General features: G+C 34.8%; 1 protein-coding gene across 1 annotated transcript in view; it reads right to left on the reverse strand.

Annotated features, from left to right (window-relative positions):
- The window catches only part of LOC113228579 (epidermal growth factor receptor), a 118,755-nt gene extending 97,586 nt beyond the window's left edge, over positions 1-21,169 (reverse strand). The window contains exon 1 of the mRNA XM_026461943.1: positions 20,965-21,169. Coding sequence (XP_026317728.1) covers positions 20,965-21,031 — 67 coding nt within the window. The 5' untranslated portion in view covers positions 21,032-21,169. The remainder of the gene's footprint in view (positions 1-20,964) is intronic.
- Between the last annotated feature and the right edge of the window lie 4,802 nt (positions 21,170-25,971).

A 25,971-nucleotide genomic window follows, 5' to 3' on the forward strand; every position in this document is an offset into this window, starting at 1 on the left:
ATTCTATCATTTCCTGGAGTTGCTGAATCGATGAATTTCTTAACACAAACTAAATTGTGTTTCTAAAACAGTTGAACAAACAATTATAATGTATCTTAATCTATATTATGTTCATAATGTTCTTAAAATACGCAAAACAAATTCGTTATGTACATTATTTACAATATATATGTTCACTTCTTTGATAATATTCTCTCATAACAATAACGCACTGGTCACATTCGTATAAGTACGTGCCGATGTTTTTGAATCATCATCGGTAAAATGACGTCACCGGATGCTGAATTGCTCCATCTTTTCGTTTAATAAATGCACTCTTGATTTATTTGCCAACAACCAGTTTATACTAGTAACCTTTTATCGATCTGATGAAAACCTGATGACGATGTCGTTGTGTACTTAAAAATTCGAGGAACAGATGATACTTCTTAAGGTGCCATTATGAGTCATTCCACCCATTATAGTACAAGATCTTCCATAAGACTTTGGAGTCAGTCTTATGGAAGATTTGAGGCCGATAATATAAGTCCTCATGTCTCCTTGAAACAACGAAATATCAGTTGGGGAAATGGTATTTCTTTACTATGCACTTTATAATAAAGTGACAAATACAAGAGCGGCCAAAAAGTAATTTATTTTGACTATTTCCAATTTAAACTAACTACCACAGCCACTATTGTAACGTATTCGCTGTTAGTTCTTTTTTTTAATTAGCGACCTTTTAAAATTAGTTTATTAATTACTTTTTTTTAAATTAGTGCCTAACTGTACTTCTTTAAACAGATTTATGTCCCTTTCTAACAAATACAGGGATATTGAAGAAAAGTAGCCGTAGTTGTCTTTTATTTCATACTCAGGTAGATTACTTTTCAGCCGCCACACATATGTAAATAAAAAAACACGACAGAACAATTAGATTGAATGATCTGCTGACGACCACCAGATATAGCAAAAATATTTAAAAATTTAAAGGTAATTAATATCTACAAAACGTTCGGCCATGTTTACAGCAAGTGTGTATAAATTAATAGATTTCGTAATCTTGTTAACAAGTTCCTAATATTCATTATATATTCGGACATTTTGGATGCAGAGAAAAATTATATTTCTGTTAAAGTTGTTAGTTTTCATGAGTACCTCACCCAACTGTGATATGGTACGACCTCCATGTTATAGGTACATTATATAATAAGGTAAGTACTTTGTAGTCCATAGAAAACCACTTAAGGTTCCCATTTGAAATAGATCGAAAGCTGAAACCGTCACTTGTCTCTAGTCTAGCGACGCACAAAAAATATAAACAAAAAAATTGTGAAGTTGGAGCCGTGAGGCCATCTCGTGGGGAGTCGCGCGAGCGTGACCGTAAAATGAGGCCGCGTGCAAACTGCGTCACTGATTATTGAACTTGCGGATTCAGCTGATGTCTTCACGCCAAACCTTAAACACTTATGAGACTTATTTCACAAATGTCAAAGATTAGGACATTCTCTACTTGGCAATAACCAATGATTTTATCTATTGAGCAATAAATACCATTGTAATCACAAGATAATAACGAAATTAAGTTTAATTTCTTACGAAGATGTCAAATTAAATAATTCCTGTTATGTTTTTGTAGCTGAATCTTGTGGCTGCGCCATGTTATTATAACAGCTAAACAAATGTAAGCGTGGTTGTTGTGTATAAACGTAAACAATAATTAAGCATCTACATACTTACATCATTTAAAATACAGAGCCATATGTCTGTCGTCGTTCATTTTTATAAAGGCCTCGCGTCCACATCATAGAAGGTATAAAAATAAAAAATAAATTTACGCAACTAACAATGTTGAGCTCTATTGATTGTATTAATCTAACGTTTAGACTGAAGCGTGAAGGGAAATGATAATCAAATTTAACTATTAAATCTTTCACGTTGCATGCGGGAAAAAATATCTCCCGGATTGCTGACGGATTTGCTAATAGGATTTAGGATTTATTTGCCAGCGCAAGACGAACACAAAGGCGAAGACAGTGTATGTATTTAATTTTATTCAAGACTGTTGCACAAAAATTAACGTAAAGACGAGACGTTCATTAATTCAATTGAAAGAAAAAGAATATTATTAAGTAACTTGAACAATTTTACCACACAGTCGGGAATAAAATGATCACGTGTAGAAGAAGATAAACACAGTCAACCAGGCTAAAGTCGTCCAGGTATCGCGCAGTATAAGATGACAGTAGCACTCACGGTAGAGTGACCCCGCTATGGCAGAAATATTATCAATAGTAACGCTCGATGATTTCAACTAGGTAACTACACAAGCAAGGGAAGCTACGCCTGTTATTACATCAAGTTAGTGATGTTTAAATGGCACTAATGGTAGAAACAGCAGAGACATTGGTTTTGTAATACAAAAGACTTAAATAATCGTCAGTTTTACTGCCGCATGTAGCAAAGTACGTGAGAGTTTTGATGCATATAATTTTTACGTTAATGATTTACATGTGTTCAATTTTTAAGTTTTCAACTGTGTCTGTACGCAGTTTAGCTGTCTAAATCTACGGGATTTCTCTCGTGGTAAGCTAAATATTATAAGCAAAATGACATTGTAATCGTGGGGCAGCACTTGTAGAAAAAATGTTATTAGCTCTATTGTTTGGGTTGTTCTGTCATCCATCAGAGATCTTTTGCAGTATCGCTCGTGCGAATGTTGGTCATGGCGGCTACAAGTGGCCTCACTTTGTTCTTCTTAATCATTAACTTCATTCAAACCTGTGACAACACGCGAGCACTTAGACGTTTCTTTTAATTTGGCTTAATTCGCTTTAAAACGTAAATCAACTTTAGGTATCTTAACAGTCACCATTATGATGTATTAGCTCGCATTAGCTGTTAATTTTTTATATTGCTTAATGACAGCCTGGTGTTGTGGGCTTACGTTATGTTACTTGTTTTTAAAATGACGTGACGTATGAAACGCGAGTAGCGCTCGAAAACGATTACTTGCTTAAATGTAATTTCGCAATAGTAGATACTTTTTTAAAACGCGAGTGTGAAATGGATACCTATAGCAGTAGACATTGCATAACCACATAATTGATTGACGTTAGGATTATAGGATTCATATCATGGCACGCAGCATCGAGCTCGAGGAGGAGGCAGCTACGCTTGGCTGGCCAGACGTCACGGGCTGCCGAACCCCCCTCCTCAAAACTTGCCTTCGGGCCACTTCGACTCAGTTCGACAAACTTCGGCTTCATCCCATTCCCGAGCCAATTTCTAGGTGAGCAGTGACTCAACTAATTACAACATCTACTGGTGTAATGAGTAATGATATCATGTTTTCTTATATGATTCGGTATATGATTATGCATTTGAACATTAACCCTCGAAACCAATTACCTACTTCATTTAGTCAAGATGTTAAGATTGTGTTGTGCAATCATTGGGACATGTTTATTTTTTTATTTGGCCCTGTTGATCTACTTCCCCTGGTTGTTAAAATGAATAATATATTAAAAATGTAGACAATGGTCAGTGCGGCAGCGCTCATGTCATTACATCATATGGTACAGGGTCAAGAGCACGTCAAGCTTGATACTTAAGATTTAAATCCAACTCTATGACGCTTACGATAACAACGGTCCAAAATACAAAGTGTCAAGCTCGACATGCTCTTGACTGTACAATGTAAGTGTCCAAAAACGTGTGTGAAAAGATATTACCGTGACCGCCTACAAGTTGGAAAATAAAATGTATTTGCTGGGAATGTTAAACCTAACAAATAACTTGGTGTAAATAATAATTTTTATTACGATATGACCACGTAAAAAATTATAGATAGAAATCACTTAATTAACAACCACCTTATCATTATCAATGACAATGAACAATCTCGAAGAAAAAAATAATTGCTAGCCTTATGAGACATAGAGTCAAATAATTGTAAGCATAAATAGTTTAAGCTGAATATTCAAATTCCAACATGTATGTACTTATAGAAGTCATAGTTTAGTTTCTAATTTAAGTGGAACACAGTTTAGCATAGGTGGCGGTTTGCGCAAAGCATATTTTGACTCGCTGCTTGTTGTAGTATACAAGGGCGAAGACAATTGCCGCTTGCGCAACTCTTGTAAACTTAGTATATGCATGCGTACCTACTAGTAATGTGACAATTATTACAAAACTGGAATATTCATACGAGCTCTTTTAAAATATTATTTTTATATATATTATAGTGTAAGTAGAATTTTAGAGATTATTTGTAGAGTACGTAACGGAGTAGACGTTTATGGAACGGCATTTCTCAGGATCATTAATTTGATTTAACATTCTTTCCTACATTTATTTTTACAAAAACTGGCTTACACTACTTGGCTTAGTTTGTTCAAAAATTGTATTCCAAACTATGGTAAACTTAAACAACACGTTACAAATCATTGTGTTACTCTTTCAACAACCAATATGTAGATAAAGTAAAATTAATTTATTACCGAAAAGGTTTTCTTTGTTTAGAAACAAATGATACACATTTTTTATTTTATTTCAATCCAGTCGACGCCGGCGCTTGTCCATACTGGGTAAAGTAGATACGTGGTCAATGGCATTGTTCTCAAGTTACATCGACTCATTAATAAAAAAAATCATAATTTAAAAAAACCACACTAATTTGCAGGCAACCGGTATAGGTAGGTAATTTTTTTGAAGTAAGTGTATACCTAACTAAATAATTAATACTAAATAATTAATAATGATAGAAATATATAAACAAATAAATGTAGGCACAAAAAATTCGACAATTGTTAATTTCTAAATGGTCTCTCATACACTGCTAATAGAATTACGTAAGTTGTAAAGCGCCACGTCTTAAAATTGTATACTTCTTCAAAATATGAGTAGGAAATCAACTGCTAAGTGTTAAACGTAACTTAAGAAGAACTGCTTACAATACATACATATAAATAGTGTACATTTATACTCATAGATATATACATAAATGTGTAGGTAAGTACGCAGTGATTTTTATGTCTGTGACACCAATAACTACGTGTTAGTTGTGCCGTGAAGCGATTGACTTTGTTTTTCTGACCCTATTTGAATAATTTTGGGTGGAATGTGGGGTTGGTCCAGAGAAACCATTGTTCTACTTGAGATCAAACAGGAATCTATAGTGGCTTCGTCTTGTATGCTTGTCAAATAGTACACAATGGGATCGGTACTTCTAAGTCGCCTGTTTAGACTGCTCTTACATTTTTATGAATAATTTTTAACATCTTACTTATATTTTTAGGCCCAAGCACTTATTTGCCATATATACTTTCCAATATATTGTTTAGCTTTTATCAAAGTCAATAAAAAGCAAAATCATACTGACAATGGCAATATTTTGAATTTCAGTTTGGTTTGTTTCGTGTCATCGTTTTGGTGAAACTGAATGAATGAATGATGCTTTCTTTCCACATCCCCTTCTGAGTTTATGTTTGCTGATATCCAACTGCCCACTTCGCCGAAATCAATCGTCCGATGTTCCAGGCGACATCATCCTGCACGCGTCCAACGAGAACTTAAATTTAAAGATATTTTTAATATTAAATTATATACAGGGTTTCCTAGCTAAATGTTTACATTTGTGGTTAGCAAAATGCAGATTATCTAATCTGCAATCAATACTGCATATGAGTCAAAAGGCTTCTTGACAATAGTCAAGAATCGAATACATAGAAGAGAACCAATCGGCCACTGAAATACGAAAACCCGTTTTCGACCTGAGTGTCAATCCTAAATCTGGAAAGCCTAAATATCTCCTCTGTCTACACAGAAAACCCACGGCCGGTAGTAAAATACTATAAATACCTACTAAGAAAACTAACTAGTGATTTCAACAATACGAGTACTTTCAAAAACTCCTATTTGGAATAAAACAACTGAATTCAAATTAAATATTTATAGAATTATACGAAATAAATGTATTTTAATAACGTTAACGAATTATTTTGTGCCGGCTCAGAGACATTCCAACAATGTACAAAGTCTACAAAAATAAGTGCGTAATATTCATTAACTTAACATAAAATTATTAACAATTGGGAACAACGACTTTCATTGAGTTTAATGTAAGTATATCTACCATTACCTACTTTAAAAATAGTTATTTATTTTGACTTGTAACGCACATTTTTTTAAGTAAATATATTTTTAACGTGTGTAGAATTAGGTTACGTAAATTTTTAAGATTCTTGTCAAGGTGCATAAAGTTCTAACAAATACTTTCAGCAACTTTAAAAATTAAATGTAGACACTTAGACAATTAAAACATAAAATTGTCTATTGTCATATCGAGTTCTTAGGTTTTCGTGATTGTGACACATAGGAAATGAATCTATTTTTTCGGATCTAAATCGCGTACATTTGTTTTTTTAAAGAAAGCAACGCGGACCCTTTACATATCCCATGGTCACGTCGTAGTCACACGCTTACCGGGTAGTCACCCGTAACCATGGGACCTGTAACGGCCCGAAACGTAAATAATTGGTTTGTTTAAAAAACAAATATACGCGATTGAGATGCGAAAAAATAGTTTCATTTGCTATGACTACTGCCATCTTGTTCTTGCGTAGCAAACAATATTTCTTTGTAGGGTTTTTTCTTTTTATCTGTAAAATGTCAGTACATTATAGCCCGTATTGTACTAATAGCAATTAGATTATGAGACTCATATGGAAACTGTGCCGTGTGAGTGTGATCAGATCACGTACGACGAGTATTATGTGTGTAATAACTTTGGCATGTCGCGTACTGTACTCGTGTAGCGTCATGTATTCGTGGTGTCAGTTACAATTACATTATGTGTACTTATTTGAAGAATAAATAGTTGCAAGAGAGGAACATGTTGTAACTTCTTGGAGAACAATATTCTTTGATATTGAATGTACTGGTTTTGTATTAACTATATGGCTTTAAAAGACACACGCAACCAACTAAGGAATATACATATAACATATGGCGCACTCATTTTGTAGGTATAGGTTATTTTAATATGTTTTTACTACTATTGTATGTAATCATGATACGATCGTCATACAATTATATTGATACAGCTATAAGCGATGTGGAACATCTCTTGTGAACTAATTCGTGCGTACAAGTGCACATTACCACAAACCAGTGAAAAAAAAATGTGTTTCACAATTTTACTGATCTGTGGCGAGTACGATTTTTTTTAATATTTAGCCGATAGCCATTTCTCTGGAAATGGGATCAACGGTATCCAGTACCTACCGTGTATCAGTTAACACGCATCTTTCCCAGGGCCGTATCAATTAAGCTATAAAATTCCGTTCACCCACTGGCCCGCTTTGTATCTACCGCATTCTGTAAACAGTCGCTAATTGTTTAAAAATTCCGAAATTCGAAACATATCCCAATCATGTAATTCTATTGCGTATGTACATTACCAAATTGTCTTTGTGATAACCGACGGGATATCCCGAGTGTTGGAGAGTCATTTAATGTTGTGATCTTTTGGTTTAATTTGCCTTATTAATCTATTATGAAATAATTTTCTTTAGTATTAAATAATTGTATACTACCTGTTTATTAGACTCCCGATTATAGATTAGCGGTAGAGTTATAGCGGTTGTCATACAAACTAGTACATACTACGTTATTGTATCTCACTCCGTTATCACTACAAATCTGTTAGGAGAGGACACACTTTTTAAAGTGCATAACTTGTCATAATAATATGCAACAATCATACTGCGCACCCATGCTGTGAATATCCAATTTCAAATTTCAAAGAGATAAGCACAGATAGATTAAAAACAATGCGCACTAAACATAGCATGCCCTTACGAAAAACAGTTTTAAATAATTTATTGTTTTTATACGTATGTTACGTATAAAAACAAAACAAATGTATACGTATATACGTATGTGTCTTGTCTTATAAACTTTCTAACGACTTGGACACGTGACAATCGAAAATGTGCAGAAGTTATTTCAAAAAGTACGTTCATTCCACTTCAAATCATAATCGCGCGATAACGTACTCGTGACTTTAAGAATTATATGACTGCATGAATTAAAAACAATATGAAAGTGCTCTTCACCGGTCATACGTATTTTTTTTGAACGAAGTACACTCATGTGTAACTTCAAATGTTTCGATTTTGTTCAAAACGTAACCGTGTTCGTTTCCCAGCCGATAGCATCAGCAACGGTAGTATTTATCGAGACAATGAGCGAGGTAAGGGTAAAAACTTCCTCCCACATAACCCGACAGGTAATGGAGAAAATTATTATGGAAAATAAACACGCTGTTCCCTGACGTTATTAGTCTATAAATGTAAAGTTATTTTGGAAAAGTATTTTTAGAAAAAGTGGTTTGATATATATACTTCTATTACTATAGAATTCAAAACCGAGTAGAATTTGAAGAAGAAGAAACCGATTTTGTTTTGTTGTGCACGTAAACTCGTTACTGTAATTATTGTGTCCTGCATTTTGGTCTATAGGAAGAAATTTCTTACAGAAATAAGCAGTACCTTTTATTTGTGTTTTCCGTTTTACTAAATGTGACTTGTGTTTTCCTGTGCAATAAATAATTAAAGTAATAAATAAATAGAAATAGACAATAGGTTAAAATATGTTTGAAATATTGAAATAACAGACCAATATACGACAGGCGAGAAAACCTCACCCTGTTTAAGCATTTGCATAAATCATACAAAACAAATCTTCCATGTGACAATGCCATAACATGCTCAAATAGTAACGAAGACAAAGCGACGCGCGTACGTCTCCAAGGGCATTTTCATTTAATTTTCGGAAATAGTTAAGAGCTGAAAGGTTCCAGATAACATTATAATAACTTCATTGTTTGTACGACATACCACAAGGCACTTTGCAGTTTGGTCACCTAGTACTTCGCAGCAGAACATATCTACTGCTGATTTTTACGTTTCATGCTAATCTGTTATAGCTGTTTCTATGAACTTGCATCAGTTATCATTGGTTCCCTATACTCAGTATATAATTTCATTGTGGCTTAATTAAAAGGCCTAATTAATACTACGCCCTGCACAGGATCCATTATTTGACAATCTGTGATAATTTGTAATCTATAATTTATTTTGACGAAAACACAAGTACGTGTGGCGCACTGTAAGTTTCCGGAATGAATAAGAAAAAAAATACTATAAATGGTCAAAAATGAATTTATTGTTTCTCAAAATATTCTCCGTTAGCGTTAAAACACTTTTTCATACGAATGAACCAGTTTTGAAAAAAATTATGCCGTTCCTCCGTGACAATCTCTGAAACATATTTTTCATACTCCTCGACGCCTCTTCAGTTGATGAAAATCGTTCACTGCGTAACTGGTTTTTAATTTTTGGAAATAAATAAAAGTCACAAGGGCCAGGTAGGGACTGTACACGGGATGGCTCATGAGGTCAACGTTGTTCACCTTCAAAAATTCATTTGTCTGTCTGGCCGTGTGAGAACTGGCATTATCGTGGTGCAAGATGATACGGCGTTTGCAGTTATTTGTACGGAGTGTATCAATACCTTCCGGCAAACAAATAGTCGTGTACCAATCACTTCACGGTACAACTTCTTCAAAGCAACAGCAACCACTTGTCCAGTTTTATTAAAAAAAGATGCAACATCCGCGTAGAGGTACTTTGCATGCGCGCCACTTTGGTTGGTTTCGGCTCATCTCGAAAGACCCATACGCTCGATTGCTGCTTTGTTTTGGGATGATAACCATACATCCATGTTTCGTCACCTATTACTATGTTCCACACCAAATTTGACGCCCCTTCATTGAATCTGGTAAGCATGGCACCAAGTGACGCGATCCGTTTTTTGAGCGTAAGTCAAATTGTGTGGGATCCACTGAGAGCACAGCTTTTTCACACCCAAACGTTTGTGTAGTATTGATTGTATTTGACTCATGCCTATGGCTAAAGATGCCCGATTCTCATGGTATATCACATGCCTGTCTGTTTTGATCATACGGCGCACAGCATCGACGTTTTTGTTCACAACAGCGGACGGGCGATCATCACGAAATTCATCAGTGAGATTCACATGACCGCATTTGAATTCTGCAAACCAACTATAAATAGTCGTCTTGCATGGTGCTTCATCGCCAAAAGCAGTTTGAAGCCGAGCGCAGCTTTTCTGAGCTGTTAAATTACACTTAAAGTCGTAGAAAATCATACTACGAAAATTTTCATAACTTAAAGCCATGGTGATTTAGACAACCAATTTCTAAAATGACGTCACAATGTAAAAACAAGTGACAGCCAGATGAAACAAACTGTATTCTAGCCAAAGAGTTCCATTTTCAAATGTTGTAATTACTTTTTAAATATTATTTATGCAAGTGGCCAGTTCCGGAAACTTATAGTGCACCCTATGTAATGCGTGAATAATTATAAACATTTTTTTATGCCTTTTGATTGGGGCAACGAAAACAACAATGGTTTTGTTTTACCGCTATCAATTGCTTAAACATGATAATTCATTAACATTGTACCCATATTAAATTTTATTGCTTGTCAGAATGTTTGATCACCATGACATTTAATTATTTTTTGTGAAATTACTCCACTAGTTTGTTATAATGATTAAACAAAGATTAAAGAAATAGAAACGAACACTTAGGAAAAATTTCGATCCGGTTGTATTCGACTTCGAAATTATACCCATATTTTGAAATAATATATATATGCGTGTTGGTGGCAATGATATATCTATAAACAATAAATATAATAGCCAGTTACACTGACTAGCTATTTTTGTTTCCAAGTTTAATATGATTTACAATGACTCGACCACTTTACGGGATGTTGAACGGCCTTGGATCAGAGCTGTCGCGGCTTAGATGACTGATATTACTTTTAAATAACTGTTATCATCACATTATGCTGTACTTGCTGAAAGAGATATAGTATCACTTAATGTAAGTAGCATAGTGGCAGACATAGCACCAATACGAGCAAAAATAATAAACTGGCAGTTCTTCACTGTCGTCTTCATAAAGTCACAAATTTCATTATATACAGTATACAGTATTCATTATTACATAGTATACAGTTCTATACTAAGATTTCGGTAGATGTTCAAAATTTGCCATTCATCAGGCTTGATACTATAGTGAAACAAAACCTATATACTACAGTTATTTATTATACATCTTCTGCGTATTTGGATGACAAAAATCCGTGATAGTGACCAGGGTGTCCCGATCGATGTATGAAATAAATGTTGTAAATGATAAATATGTGTAAATGTTTATTTACACAGAGTAACCCCAAAAGTTTCTTACATATACATCTCAGGGAAATGTGCCTAAAGGCTCGTGCAGAGTGCCGGCGATATTTCGCGACTGCGGTCGCAGCGACACGAAACGATGAAATAAACTAAAACTTCCGAAGAAGTATTATACCTATAGAGAAAATGAATATAGTATCAGAACTTTTTTGTTGACAAATTCCGTTTTACGAGTCCGTGCCATAAAAAGAAGGAGATTTAATATTCATCTAATTAATATTCTGGGGGCAACTTTTGGAGAATTTCATCACATGTATCCCTATCTCAGACAACACGAAGATAGATTTTTCAATTTACTGTAGATTGAAAATATGTACATTTGATTACATCTTAGATACCATTGCACCAATCTTTGAAAGCTAAAGAAAAGCTAAAGACAACAAAAATACAATCGAATTGAGAGCCTCCTCCTTTTTGTAACGTCGGTTAAAAATGACCAATCGATTGTTTGATCAATTTTGATCGATTGATCAATCGAAATGAAGAAAATCGATTTAAAGTGTTTTGAGGTAAGTTCAGCAACTACTGTTTTTTCTCTCAATGTACTGTTTTTTTTAATGTAATATCTTCCGATTGTTTCAGTTTTGACCTGGCTACACTGGTCGCAAGCGACTTGCGACGACTAATCTCTGCAAGTCTCGCGACTAATGGTCCCTGGCCGCGGACACACTTCACGAAGCCATTTACTTCTACGTATTAAAACAAGTCGCAGCGAGTCGGTGCCACCGCAGGCGCGAAATATCGCCGGCACGCTGCACGAGCCCTTACAATTGAGCATTAAAGTTTAATCAATATGACCATTTCAAGTGCTTACCTGTGAAAGAAAGATTATTTGACTTTCATTTATAATAGTAATTATGCGAAAGTAACATTAGAAATGTCGAGTAATCCGTCATTTGAAATATTATTGGTGTGAGTTTCAATGTTGATATTTGAGTGGACACTGTCAAATTTATCTGAGGGGTACCTACTCTTAAATTCTGCCATATAGTTTTGTATTCAAGTTCTGGTTGATCAAATGCTCAAATCATTTTATCACAGGTTATTTTAAAGAAGCATATTTCATGGAGAAGAATATGAAGACGAGAGATCTATGCAACTTTTAAAAAACATTTATGGTCGTATTCTAGAACTCTACTCAATGCTCAAGTCAGGACTTGAGTATGATTCAAAGCACTCGAAATCATACTCAAGTCCCTGCCATTAGGGTCGTATTTCCAGTGCTTGTGTTGCCAGTGCAATCCTGACTTGAGCATTAAATAGAGTTCTAGAATACGACACTTAGTATCTTGTGTACATTGAATACTGTATAATGTCTGCTTAAAATTTATTCGGTGTTATCGTAGTTCGTGAGAAAATTATAAAAGTACATTCTTAATTGCATATGTACAAAACTGTGTCATTGTAGCCGGCTGCTTTTTTGTCACAAAAAATTACCTCAATTGACTTTTTGCATAGAGAATCACGACTCTTCAAACGTTTTTTACGAACAATTGCATTTGAGTAGTATTATGTTGACAAAATATGGGGCGCACGGCATTGTTCTGAAACGATAACCGCAACGATTATTACGATGACTTTTATTTTGCATCACTGGTCTTGATAAATCCTTGGACGGTAAATCTTTTTAATTTTTCGTTGGACACCTGTACGAACTGATTTTTGCATTGCGTAGTTTTAACACTTTCGCTATACTATTTATATGTATCCACTTTCCGTTACCTACCTTCACAGCTAATTTCAGAATTGATAAGATTATAGAATGTGGTAATCTAATGAATATGATGTTTTGCGAACATGAGAAGGGCTTCATTGAAAAGGTTTATTACCTGTGGTATAAAATGCTAAGACATCCGATTATCTTTCGTAATACCACTACAACAAATCTGGAGAAAATACTGGAATGGAACTCAGTATTTGGACTATCATTGAAAATCATAACTAAGTCTTTTTACACACAAAGATGGTTATATTAAATACAAATAAAGTTGAAACGTTTTTTATTTTGAGCAACAACAAACAGTTTAAGTCATTTTCAAGACTTCTATAATTAAATAAAACTCAATAGTATGACACAGAAATCTGTCAGATTCGACATAATCTGGGACTGGGTTTATTATTTATCTCTAGGTTCCATTTTTTCTAGGGACTCCTTTTTTAAACCACGGTAATATTGCGAAATGTTGTAGGAGTACTTGCGTTAAAATTGTCATTATAATAATCATAAGGAAAACCAAAGAATAAAAATAATCGTGAATAATTAAACAATAGTGTTATATTACATTACCTATGGAATGCTAGTGTAAGTGTTTGAACAAATTTACCAGAAAATTGTAACTAGAAACGCTAGCAATCAACGTCATAGGTATTATGATACCGATGTTAAATTAACATATCAATTCTATAAACTTCATTTGTCATAACTCAAAAATGGCAAACATGAGATATAAAACCGGAACGGATAAATTATAAATATTCTAACGACCAGTCGTCGAAAGGAACATTAGATAACTTCAAAGTGTAAACTTGTATAATTTTTCCAAGATTTTTAACCAATAAGTTGTGTTAAGTACCTATACGAAAAGTTTCTTCACATACCTGCAGTAAAACCCAAATAATTATGATTATTTACTTGTGATACTATATGATTGTGTAGATATAATGTTATAAGATGCTGGTACTAGTAACTTATAAAATTTTGATTAGATACGTTATTATTGTGTTGACAATGCCGACAGTTTTATTTTGTGAATATCGCATTCGTTAGTACTGAGATACTTTAGCAAAACGTACTTTATGGGCATTCCATCACGCATTGTTTCGAAATCCACTAAAACACGTGTAGAACAAATTTATTTGACATTTCTCCAATCTACCTTTTTTGTCAATAGTGTTGTAAAGATTTTGTGTGCAGAAGCATTACGTGCTGATAAGGCTTTTTACGACGCGACTATGTCGATCCTCAAATATTTACCATGATAAGACGTAATACGATACAGTTGACTAATAAAATCATCGCAAAAAGTTTTAAAAATTAATTAGGCACAACTGACGGATCAATATGGGCAATTTAATGTTTCACCCCTTTGTGTTAAGAACCATTGTTGAGTGCTTAGTGCGGTGTTTTTAAATATTTTATAGAAGAGAAAGCACTGAAATGCTATTGTTCAAATGAAGAACTGCAAAAGGAATTTTAGTAAGTAGTACTTACGTACTTTCTAAATATGAGTATCGAATTATACTAGTCAAATTCGATGGCGTAGAAGTAGTAAATACGTATGAGAGCCCGCTGAAAAGTAATCTACCAAAGTATGAAATAATGGTCATTGCTACTTTTTTGAGTATGAAATGTAACATGTGTACAAAGAAATAGGAAATGCGCTTATTTTATTTGTTAGAAAAACTACCTCTGTGTGTTAAGAAGTAAAGTTCCATCACTTTTGCCTCCAACATCTAAGTGAATTAAAACAGATGAAAATATTTTAAGAAATCTTTGATACCTGCTTTTATAAAAGTGCAGGACAATACATTTTATAATCATATTAAAAGAGCCCAATTGCTCTGATTACGGATCTCTTTCTTTGAATGGATTCTTTCAGGAAGAGGATGTTAAGAAAAAATAATGTCTTACTTTATAGTACAGTTAAGAGGCAACGGGTGTTACATCCGTTCAGTTTGAACTGGGAATTGAACCCGAGACAAAAACTCTGACACTTATGCACGCATCGCATATACGTAGGGTTGCAGTAGTTCTCAAAGGTTTTTTTTGACATTATATTTACTCGTCTTTTCTTCCGATTCACTATAAAGGGTTTCTATTTCACTACAGGAAAGATAGTAATTATAGTACGGAAATGAAATAATCGGATGTAAGATTTTTGCTTTTATATTGTTTATTTGACTCTTTGGGTGTGTGAGACTGATGTGAATTACGTCTACAAGTTCAAAATTATTAAAAAAAAAGCAAGTCAGGCCAACAGTAAATACCATAAATTACATTTTCAATATTAAAAAGTAGTAATTATGCCGTAAATGTCACTATGTAATCCGGTTCAAATAAAAAGGCATAGTTACCATAGTTAACTGGCTGTACTACCAGTTTTCCCTTGCCTCTTCCGCTTGACTTCAATTATGACTAGTGCAATGGGAAATATCGACTTTTATCTACAGTTATGGAAACTTGTTACGATCGAGGCTCCTTGTTTATACCTCATTAAAATAGTTAACATACAAATAGTATGTGAGATCTTTAGATTACAATATAATACTTATTTCAAAACTTATTATCACTTTAAAACATAGCATAATTATATAAAATATTAATTTATTACATTTCTTACGCAATTAAAAATAATAATTTTATCACTATTTTTCCTCATTAATCATTAAGAAAATGTTACGTACGTAATTTAAAAAATATAATAAAAATTTCTTATTTTCATTTTGTAGCCTATAATTGCTGATTAACAAGAATATAGATAACAATATGATATCTGATAAATAAGACTCCTTTGCTATTTGCGTCCATGTTCCTCCAGCAAAATATTTAAATTCGTCTCCTCTAAAGTATGGTCTCCCTTTCTTCCTTTTTCCATCTCTTGGGTACTGATCTACATTCGTCCATTTATTAACTTTTTCTCTCATCATGTGTGTTTATTATGTCTGTGACTTTAATAGTTTTAGATTTGGTTTTAATTGTAATTAGTTTACTTTATATTTTAACTTCACACACTTCTTTCCATACTATTCTAACAAACATTGACTTTTTTGTAATGTTTTTAGTAAGTAACCATGACTAGTACCAATTATGAACAAATTGCTTGAAATATATATAAATAAGTAGTATTTATTTGCGACTGTTTGTTGGCACAAATAAATTAAAGAAATAAATCCCTACTGGTATATAAAAGTTTGTAGGAGTATATTAAAAAAAACACTGCCGACCAACAATATCTATGTATTTATTAGATTGAAGTCTTTAGATAATAGCTTACATAAATTTATGAACAGTTAAGTAGTTTGTTCCAATATTTTAGGAAGAACAACATAAAATGCCGTTGTCGTAAAGATTTTGTGCCGAGCATACATCGATTTCAACATAAATGCATAAATTTGAATTGCACATACTACTATTTAAGAAGTACAAATATTGATTTCTTTTGATTAACAAAAAGATTGTTAAGATATTTAAATGTTCATCACACGAGTTCTTCATATAACATTTGAATAAAAATGCGAATTCCTTCTGGAGTATTTTATTAACTAGGTACTTAAATTTTACATTTGGCACATAGAGATATAAAAAAAACAGATACGATTACATGCTGCTTGTATAAAAAATGGCACATCTATTAGAGGCAAAAGTACGTTCAAAACTCATATACAAAACAAATTCAAGCGCAAAATTGATATTTCAAAATCCTACGAGGAATAAACTACAAAGGGAAAATGTATTAAGTAAATATTAATTAATATAAATGTGTTAAGTAAGTACATGCTTCAGGACGAAGCGAATATGAAATTCCTTTGTTTTGTATGAAAATGTATTTTTCTAGATATAGTCATTTAGAATATAATACCGGGTGTTACGTAATCAAAGGAATATAATGTCTAAGTCTGAATCACTTCAGATATTATGTACATTTTGATGTTGACGGGTAAAATTTTATGTTTTTAACGTTTGCGATGAGGGAAAAGAGAATGTTCCATATTAGGCAATGATTTCATGTAAAACTTCAAAGTCACACAACTTTCATTCAATTAAAATAGGACAATCGTGTGACTTTAATATTACGTGAAATTCAAATAAAATTTAAACAGACTCGTTCCATGATACTATGTAGTAACATAATTAACACGAATGAATGAATTGGTATGTACTTAGTGGATCTTTAGAAACATAATTTTATACTTAAGCAAAAACAAATTACATCTCAGGCATGGTTACTATGTCGTCATTGGCGATCATTTATAGCCGTGATCTATTAAATGGTCGTGCACATAGTTTTTAAAATACTAGCAGTAACCACAATGAGTAACCATAATTTATAAATACATACCGGTGCTTTTTCCGTAAATTTTTAACCAAAACTTATTAGAAACGTATAGTAGCAGTAGAGCTCCTTGTGAAAGAGTTCGTCTGATGGAAGTACTGTCACGTTATCTATTTCTGCCGCTAACGCATCCTTACGCTTCAAAACCGAAACGCTAAGCGTTTCCGTTTTGAAGGGTAAGGATGCAGGTGAAATTACAGGCACATGGGACTTTTCAACTTACGTCACAGGGTGACGGGCGCAGTGGCGTGCCCCTCAGAACTTTGCGATTTCAAGCTCAGAGTGGCAATTCAACTGCTGTGGATAAGCGTGCGTGTCACTTATGTACTACCAGGCGCACGACTTGTTCGTCCCGTCACTTGATAATTGGTTAAAAACTAACTAGACATATTTAAATGAGCAAATCAAATAATTTTAATGTAATAAAAATGGTAACCTAACCTTTACTTACAAAAACTAACCTTTTACAAACATGGAACGTTTTTACTGCTAAAATATGCTCTTTTATTGACCATTACAATTATAGGTAATAGTCTAACCCAGTACAAAAAGTGCGTATGTGATTTCTGTATCAAAAACAGAGATGACTATTTTAATATAGTACAATTTTTAAACTTAAAAAAAAAGAGGAGGATTTCACTTCAACTGTATATGTTTCTTTTTTTTGTGTGAAAAATTACGCGACGCGAACGCGATTACTCCGACATCTGTGAACCGAATTTATGATTATATTTTTATTAGAAAGCTCGAAATTCATTCGAACTTGAAGAAAATATTCTACCTCTAAGTGTGGCATATTAGAGGATGAGTTAGGTTTATTTAATCAAACGATTTCAATAAAACTTGGCACAGAGACTTGATTCCAACGAAAATAAATGTTTTGGTGATCAATAGGGCTAACACAACAGGGCGCGACTTGCGCGAGAGCGACGTAAAGCGTGAGGTACTGCTATTCTTGCATAGTGATCCAGCGCTCTCGCGTAAGTCGCACCCTGTCATGCTAGCCCTAGCCCTCATCTGATGATTGAAACGGCAGGCAGATGAGAGGAGCTCCTCAACAGTGTACAGCAGCTAACTTGTGTTTGGGCATGAGCCCAATCATATGAATGACTCGTCTTAACTAATCTTCTTGATTTGTTTTTATAAAAAGTTATAATTATATACAATATAAAGACAGTAGATGTGTTGCTCTCAACTTGGTGATGTGTGTCGTGAAAGTTCTCATTCTGATGCTTGACATCGATGAAATGCAACATTTTAAAACCACAATAACTATCAATACGAGTATCAAAGGCTGAATTGTATTGCGATGTGACAGCTGTCTGAAGCACTGTCTTAATTGTTTAATAGAGCCCTGTCAATTAACGCTGGGCGCTTCGAGTAGTCAACACGAGTATTATCTATCTACTGTTCATACGTTAAACAATATCTCGTTTAAGAGTTTGAAATTTGCTCGTCGGTACTAAAAGTCTAAACACATTATTCAACTTTAGATATAATTAAACGCAGGTTTGAAACTTTTCTGAAGAATCAAAGGACTAATAAACATTTCAAATTTGCATAATTGCATTGGCTCGTAAGTGTGCGTCTACTAGATATCACTTAATTTTTACCTTTTTGTTATGGTTTATATTCTACACAGTCTTTCGAGCGCGCTATATACCACCAATATTCTATAATTTCGACATTATTTTGGATATTAACTGATCACACTCAACGATATCCAGTAGACGTCCGAGCCAGTTACGTACACAAACGTACATACGTACCTACCCGAATAGATACAAGCGCAGCCCGACCTCCAACGAATTTCTCAATGTATCGAAAAACGTCACAGTTTATGTACATATATTAAAACATTTTTGGTATGATTTTTATTTGTAACAAAATAAAACAAACAAAAAACGTAATCTCAAATATACTCGTATATAGTAGTCATTTGTCATTTTCCCTCTGACTATATAGTTTCAAACTTACACAGGCTCAAGCACTCGTAATATTCGATAGTCCAACTTTATCCTAATTAAACATTTACTGAAAACCGTGATGATAGAAAAAATAAACAATTTCTCACGTTAAAAATGTATACAATATTTGAATGAACATAAACTACGAAATACCCGACATAACCGCCCTGAATCGTCTTAAATGACTCTACACATTATTTTCTCTTATTAGAGCACGGCTTACCAGCAGTAGAGCGTATATGAGCCGATATACATTCTAATTATTTTTAATTTAAATTCTTTATGATACTTATATCAACATGTGAACGTACGAGTAAACATAGCAATAGCTGTTGACAAAAATTGTCCTCTAAAGGTTTCTTTTGTTCATAAGTTTTGCAGTCAGTACTTGAAAGAAAGACATTGGATGTTTAACGAAGTGGATTAGAGTAAACAAGTTTGGTATAGATTTTGTGCTAGGTTTTTAAAACAGGTATAAGAAAAGGAACAATAAATAAAATCAACTTTGTTCTAAAGAGGATCAAACAAAAACAAAAACTTGAGTTTCTTTGTTTACCACCACACATATGTTTGACGTCAACATACTTTAGGAACAAATTACATACGGTAAGTATACAACCTGCGTGCGCGCAGAGCCCACACCGAACGACATAATGATATGTCGCAGGTAACGCAAACAGTAGGCTATGTTCCAAGAAGAAGTAGAAACATGTTGGCCTTAAACGAACTGACCACATATATCATTGCGTTCTGATTTTTTGGTAGAATCATGAAATCATTTCTTAAAATTAGCTTTTTGATAACGAAAAGTGAAGATGTATCAACTTTCATTGAACATAACTACAACTGTGGTTAATGTACACTCGTCTACTTTTAAGAAGTACTTCCCGCAGAGACTATGCTTTATTGTATTTGAAGAGTTTTTAGGTATAGACAGAGTAAGTACATACGTTATCTTGCAGACTTATAAGATAACATAATGCTTGGAATTTGCATTACGGTATATAAAAATGTGTGTGTTTTTATGATAGCGCAAGACTATGACCACAACAATGCAGTACATGCGCACAAACCACAGTTCCAGCGTAACTTCGTTCTCAGAGTTCATCGATCATAATCGACATTTGTATAGCAAAAAGTCTTCCGAATAAGTTAAATTCCTTCTATTCCATTTAGTTGACACGACATGGTTTATGTATTCGGGTTTGTCAATAAGCAACGTAGAGTGAAGTCAACTGTAGAATGTCAATGCTATTGATTTCCACGTACATTAAAATCAAATTTAACGTCTAAGCAAATTCTTTGTGTTGGTAGGAACGTGTATCTATACGAGTACAAATCCGATATTGAGCACCCGTGGATTAAAGTTAAATGAGAAAAATTTTAAAAAATACTAAGGACTATTTTGTTTATTCATGAATTAACATATATGCAGCCTTGAAATTTTGTGTGATCCGAAATGACGTTCAATTATCATTCTGGAATCAGCTAATTAAACGCTAATTCGAGGTTAATGGGAACATTGTGTAACTTCAAACCACGGTTAAAACGAGAAAGCAAAATAATGAGGTAAGTTTAAGTTAGTTGTTTGAAAAAACTGAACGTGAACTTACCTCTCTCTTGCAATTCCGCGTGGCTTAGGAGCGCGAGCGCAACGGTGAGCAGAAGGCACTTCCACATGGTTGTTATTGGTACATCAGTCACACGAACACGAAATAAAACATACTAGCCGTCACAAAACATCACCGTAGAGCTGTGCAGCGCGATAGCAGCGTCCAGTCAAGTCGCGAGCGCAACTTGTAATAGACAGTAGACTGGCGATAGCGGGTGGCTGTTGATGACGCTTACGGCGGCGTGCACGCAGAGCGCCCGCTTCGCGTCGCCGCCAAAGAATAATCCACCAGCCTCCGCCACCCGCATATGGATGATGCTGCCTAATAGCTTCTTGTCTTCGTATCGCTCAACTGCCCAGTAAATGGTACGGAAAGAACAGTGTGACTAATAAAATTTGTCTTTGTACTGCTAGTTATCAGTTATTTAAATTTGTTTTTTAAATTACCCGATGTGTGTCAGTATAATTGAGTAAATAAAGTTAAATAAGACATTGCAGAAAGAATATGTAAATGCTCGACTATCTGAAATAAATTTAATCACAATGTACCTACTTAGTATACCTACTTACAATGTAGGTATAATAAGAATAACTACACTTTTGAAATATACTTACATGCCTTACAAGCTCTTTCGCGTCACATTTACCGCATAATCTTTGACCACCCATAGCGGTCCAGGCTTCATCGTGAAGCGGCGATGTCGCAGGCGCAGGTAAACCTTCGAGCGAGACGCTGTAGACGCGGGGGCGGGGAAGGGTGCTCCTCTCGAGCGGGAGGGAAGGGTGCTCAATGCACTTGCGTCCCCGCTCGCGACGGGATGAAAGGAGGCATTCACATGTCTCTATGGGCTTTTGTATTCTGCCTCAAAGAGCTCGTTTCCTTGAACCTGAGAAATGTACAATTATACCCCAAGTTATTTATGACTATTGATTACCTATGTACAAAGAAAGATTGATTGATCTGCTGTTGAGCTTTTAAAGTCTTAAAATATTTAATTTTCGGTTTCGTATATTTTACATCAACGCATTGCCATGTTACACTGTAAACCAAAAGACATCAACGATATGGTAAGTATTGTCATAATCTATTTTCAGTCTACTATTGTCGAAATTATTCAATCTCAACGGATACAAGGTAGGTAAATGTATAAAGTGAAAAAAATAAAACGTGTTCTAGTCAGAATATTACAACTTTACAACTTCTTATGACGCATATATTTAAAAATAGAGAATTTATTCTGTGTTAGTGTTCTCCGGAAATTACTTCGATGGAAATTTTGTGTTCTTAATGGGAATACAACTTTTTCTCCACCTACTGAAATGTACACTTTATATTTTTACAAAGCGCAACAAGACACAAAAGAAGTCTGAAGTGGTTACTAAAGTCATATCTTCTTCCGCTATCTTCTATTTATTAATCGGTTCCTCACTACTGTAATTACTGTGTCTCCATCGGTATTACGCTCAGTCACCTGATGAAATGCGGCGCTGAGAGGTAGCTCAAGTTGTTTAGACATCTGCTCTGATCATTTTTTTATGACAGCAAGTGACACACCTGTCCATAACAAGTGCAGTACCACCCAGTGTCTTAAATTACAAAGATCTAAGGGGCACTGCTAATGCGCCCGTCACCCTGAGACATAAGTTGACAAGTCCTGTGTACCTGCAATTTTGCCAGCCCCCTTACCCTTCATAACCAGAACACAGTAATGCTCATATTACTGCTTGGCGGCAGAAAAAAGTAAGGTGGCAGTATTATCCTGGACGAACTCTTTCACAAGGAGCTCTACTGCTACTGACCATCTTGGGGTTTCTGCCTCTAGGCCTCTACCTACAGACTCGAGAGATAGAGGGTGTACGGGCCGAGCCAATGATACGCCTTCACATCTGTGGTGGAGCCAGACTTGGGTATAGACTCACCAGGGTTTGTGATGAGTTGCAGAGACGGATGTATTCGTCTGCTCCAGTGGTGTGTCGCCGGGGCGTCTGTCTCGAAAGCAGCTAGCGCGTCTTAGCAGTGGTCTAGACTAGAACCTAAGACGACGATACGCCTTACCTTACCTAACCGGATTAAGGCAGTGACAACGGTCTGTGACAACCCTGTACACTGGCTAATCTGGGGTCAGAACCTAAACTTAGAAGGTTCCTGTGCACGCACGGGTTATAGTGCCCTTCTTGTATACCCTAAGAATCCGTATGCAGAGTCAATATAAACAAAACTTAAGTAGAAAGGAAGGGGATGCCTCGAGCTCTCTTTCCTTCCACCTTCCCTGTTACCATCGAACGCTCCAGGTTATCACCATCTCTACGTGCAATGTGACTAAAAACACTTAGGGTAAAACCGGGTTAGATGCCCACTTTTTAAATGGCCTCCTAATTTAAAAATTATTACTTTACCATGAATAATTCCTAATGGATATGACTAGTTTATTCTTTTACATTACATTAAAAATTAGTAAAATTCGTAATACAATGTTTTACTTGTAATCTGTAATATATTATATGTACATATTATATCTTTAATAATAAATATACACGTATTCAAAGTTACTACCTACTTCACTTCGTATTTCTGTAGCTATCAAAACATTGTATTCAAAAATGTTCGCTGTTTGAACTGTGAATAATTTGTCTTTTTGGTACTTTTACTTACTTTTAAACTAATATCATTTACTTGTCATTTTCACTAAAATAATGTATATTGTTTATTTTCTTTTTCTAACTATCTTGGTTTGTCCTTTGCCCCTAAGGGCGAAAACCTATACCGCGAAAAATCGAGGCGGCTATCCAATTCGATATGAACAGATGCCTGTTTATTATTTAACTAAGCTATATACAAAAGAGCGATATTGACACTTAGGTGCGCAGTTAATGAGCCAATGTATAGTTATAACATAAATAAAACGGAATTTATTGTAATTTACAAAGTTATGCGACAGTAAACACTTGGGCCTGAAATTTTGAACCGTTTGTCGTGTTCGTCGCGCAGATAAACGCATTCACAAGCTAAAAGCTTCTATTTCACATTGTACATTGCAGTGTAAAATTATAGTCAAAATACTTTGCTTTATTTTAAAGCGGCCACAACTGTACAATTGCATTTCATAGTAAAATTTACTGTATGTAAATATGTGTTTCGTCATGGTAATATGGTTTAAGACATAAATTAAATTATAGAAAAATATATATGTAATTATTGTTTTTTTTGTAATACTAAGTGACGGGACGAACAAGTCGTGTGTCTGGTGGTAAGCGTCACGCCTGTCCCTAACAGTTGCGGTGTCACTCAGAGCGTTATGTCACAAAATAGCTGAGGGGCACTGCCACTGCCCCCGACACCCTAAGACATAAGTTGACAAGTCCCATGTGCCTGTAATTTCACCAGCACCCTTACCCTTCGAAACCGGAAGCCATTAATGTTCACATTGCTGCTTGGTGGCAAAATATTGTGGGTTAATATATATATATTAAAGCATTTGAACACGAAAAGCCCCAGGTTAATCTTTTAGTAAGCACTACTTATCATAGCAGAATGTAGAGACAAGCCTTATTCTTCTTAGTTTCACAAAGTACACCTATCGAATATTAAACTTATAAAGTTAAACCATGAGATATGTATGAATATAATTTTTGTAACGAGTGCGGAATACTAAAAAGCTCCTTTTAATCGCGTCTTGACATAGACTTATTGCTATGTTGATGCTTATAACGCCATCTATTGGGATCCACAAGAACTATAGCGTTCGTTAGAGATCGAACACGTAGTCGAGTGGTTAAAATATAAATGGAGTAACTATGAAACCGATTTTACTAGAAAGATGGCGTTATGTGAACAAATTATGGTCAACTTATTATTAGGCTGTGATTGTAAGATGTTTTTTCATTTCTTAACATATATTACATAGATATAGGTTAGAAGCATTATAGAGATAAAGTGTAGTAGATATAGTTATTACGATCAAATAAGAGAAAAAGTTAATGTCATCATACTTAATAATGTGACTAATTCATTATTGTATCCAAAATTAAATAAACAAAACACAAACTAATTTGTTTAGGGCATTCATCCATAAGAGTTAGTAACGAAACACTTAAAAAGAGGTTAGTCTTACAAATAATTATTCTTTTTTGTATACTTTAATATGCATTTGGGTCTAATGCTTATGTAAAGAATATGCGACCTTGAATGTTATGACACTCAGGAGGGTGTTATCGCTGCCACCAATTCGAAACACATTTCTCTTTTTCACATAATAGCTTCAAACCCATCAACACGAGCGTTAGCGAACTTTCCCGATGCACTATAGAAGCGTGGCAGTTGTAATAGCATCCTTACTGTTTTATAAAAATCGTATAGAACTCGTATGGCGTCGCCTGGTCTTCTCCAGACACGGACACGTCGGTTATCTGGATGAGTGCTGATTCGGGATTCGTCAACGAAGAGACAGTTTTGCCAAATGTTTTCGTCCTCACCTTCTTCATTTTGCCGAAGTCTAGCCCACTGCAATCTTCGTTGTTGACGTTGCCGGGAATTGAGCGGAGCTCGCCAAGACCTCCGTGCTCGTAATCCAGACTGGTGCAAGCAATTGCGAACGGTCTGCGTGCTAACTTCAAGCCCAGAGGCGGCCCTGACTTCTGCTTTTATTTTAGTGGCGTTGATTGTTGGATCACGGGCTGCCAGCAATCTAATATAGCGCTTTTGGGCAGCTGTCAAAACAGTTGGGCGACCGCTGCGGGGTCGGTCAGCTAAATTCCCCATTCCGTGATACCTCTCCAACGTAGCCACGACACAGGATTGGGATATAGCAAGTCTGCGTGCTATTACTCTCGCGGTGTATCCTTCTTCCCTCAAAGTTACTATTCTAGCTCGTAAAACCTCTGATAATCCTCTTGGCATTTTTTCAATCACAACTTTCCGCGAAAAATATCTTGAATCGCTTATAATTGACTAAATCAGATTTCTGAATGAGCGTAAGCTAGGACTGAAAGCCTTTTTATATGAAAAAAC

This window comes from Hyposmocoma kahamanoa, unplaced genomic scaffold (genome assembly GCF_003589595.1).
Source record: "Hyposmocoma kahamanoa isolate Upper Pololo Valley unplaced genomic scaffold, ASM358959v1 100021, whole genome shotgun sequence".
Taxonomy (NCBI): domain Eukaryota; kingdom Metazoa; phylum Arthropoda; class Insecta; order Lepidoptera; family Cosmopterigidae; genus Hyposmocoma; species Hyposmocoma kahamanoa.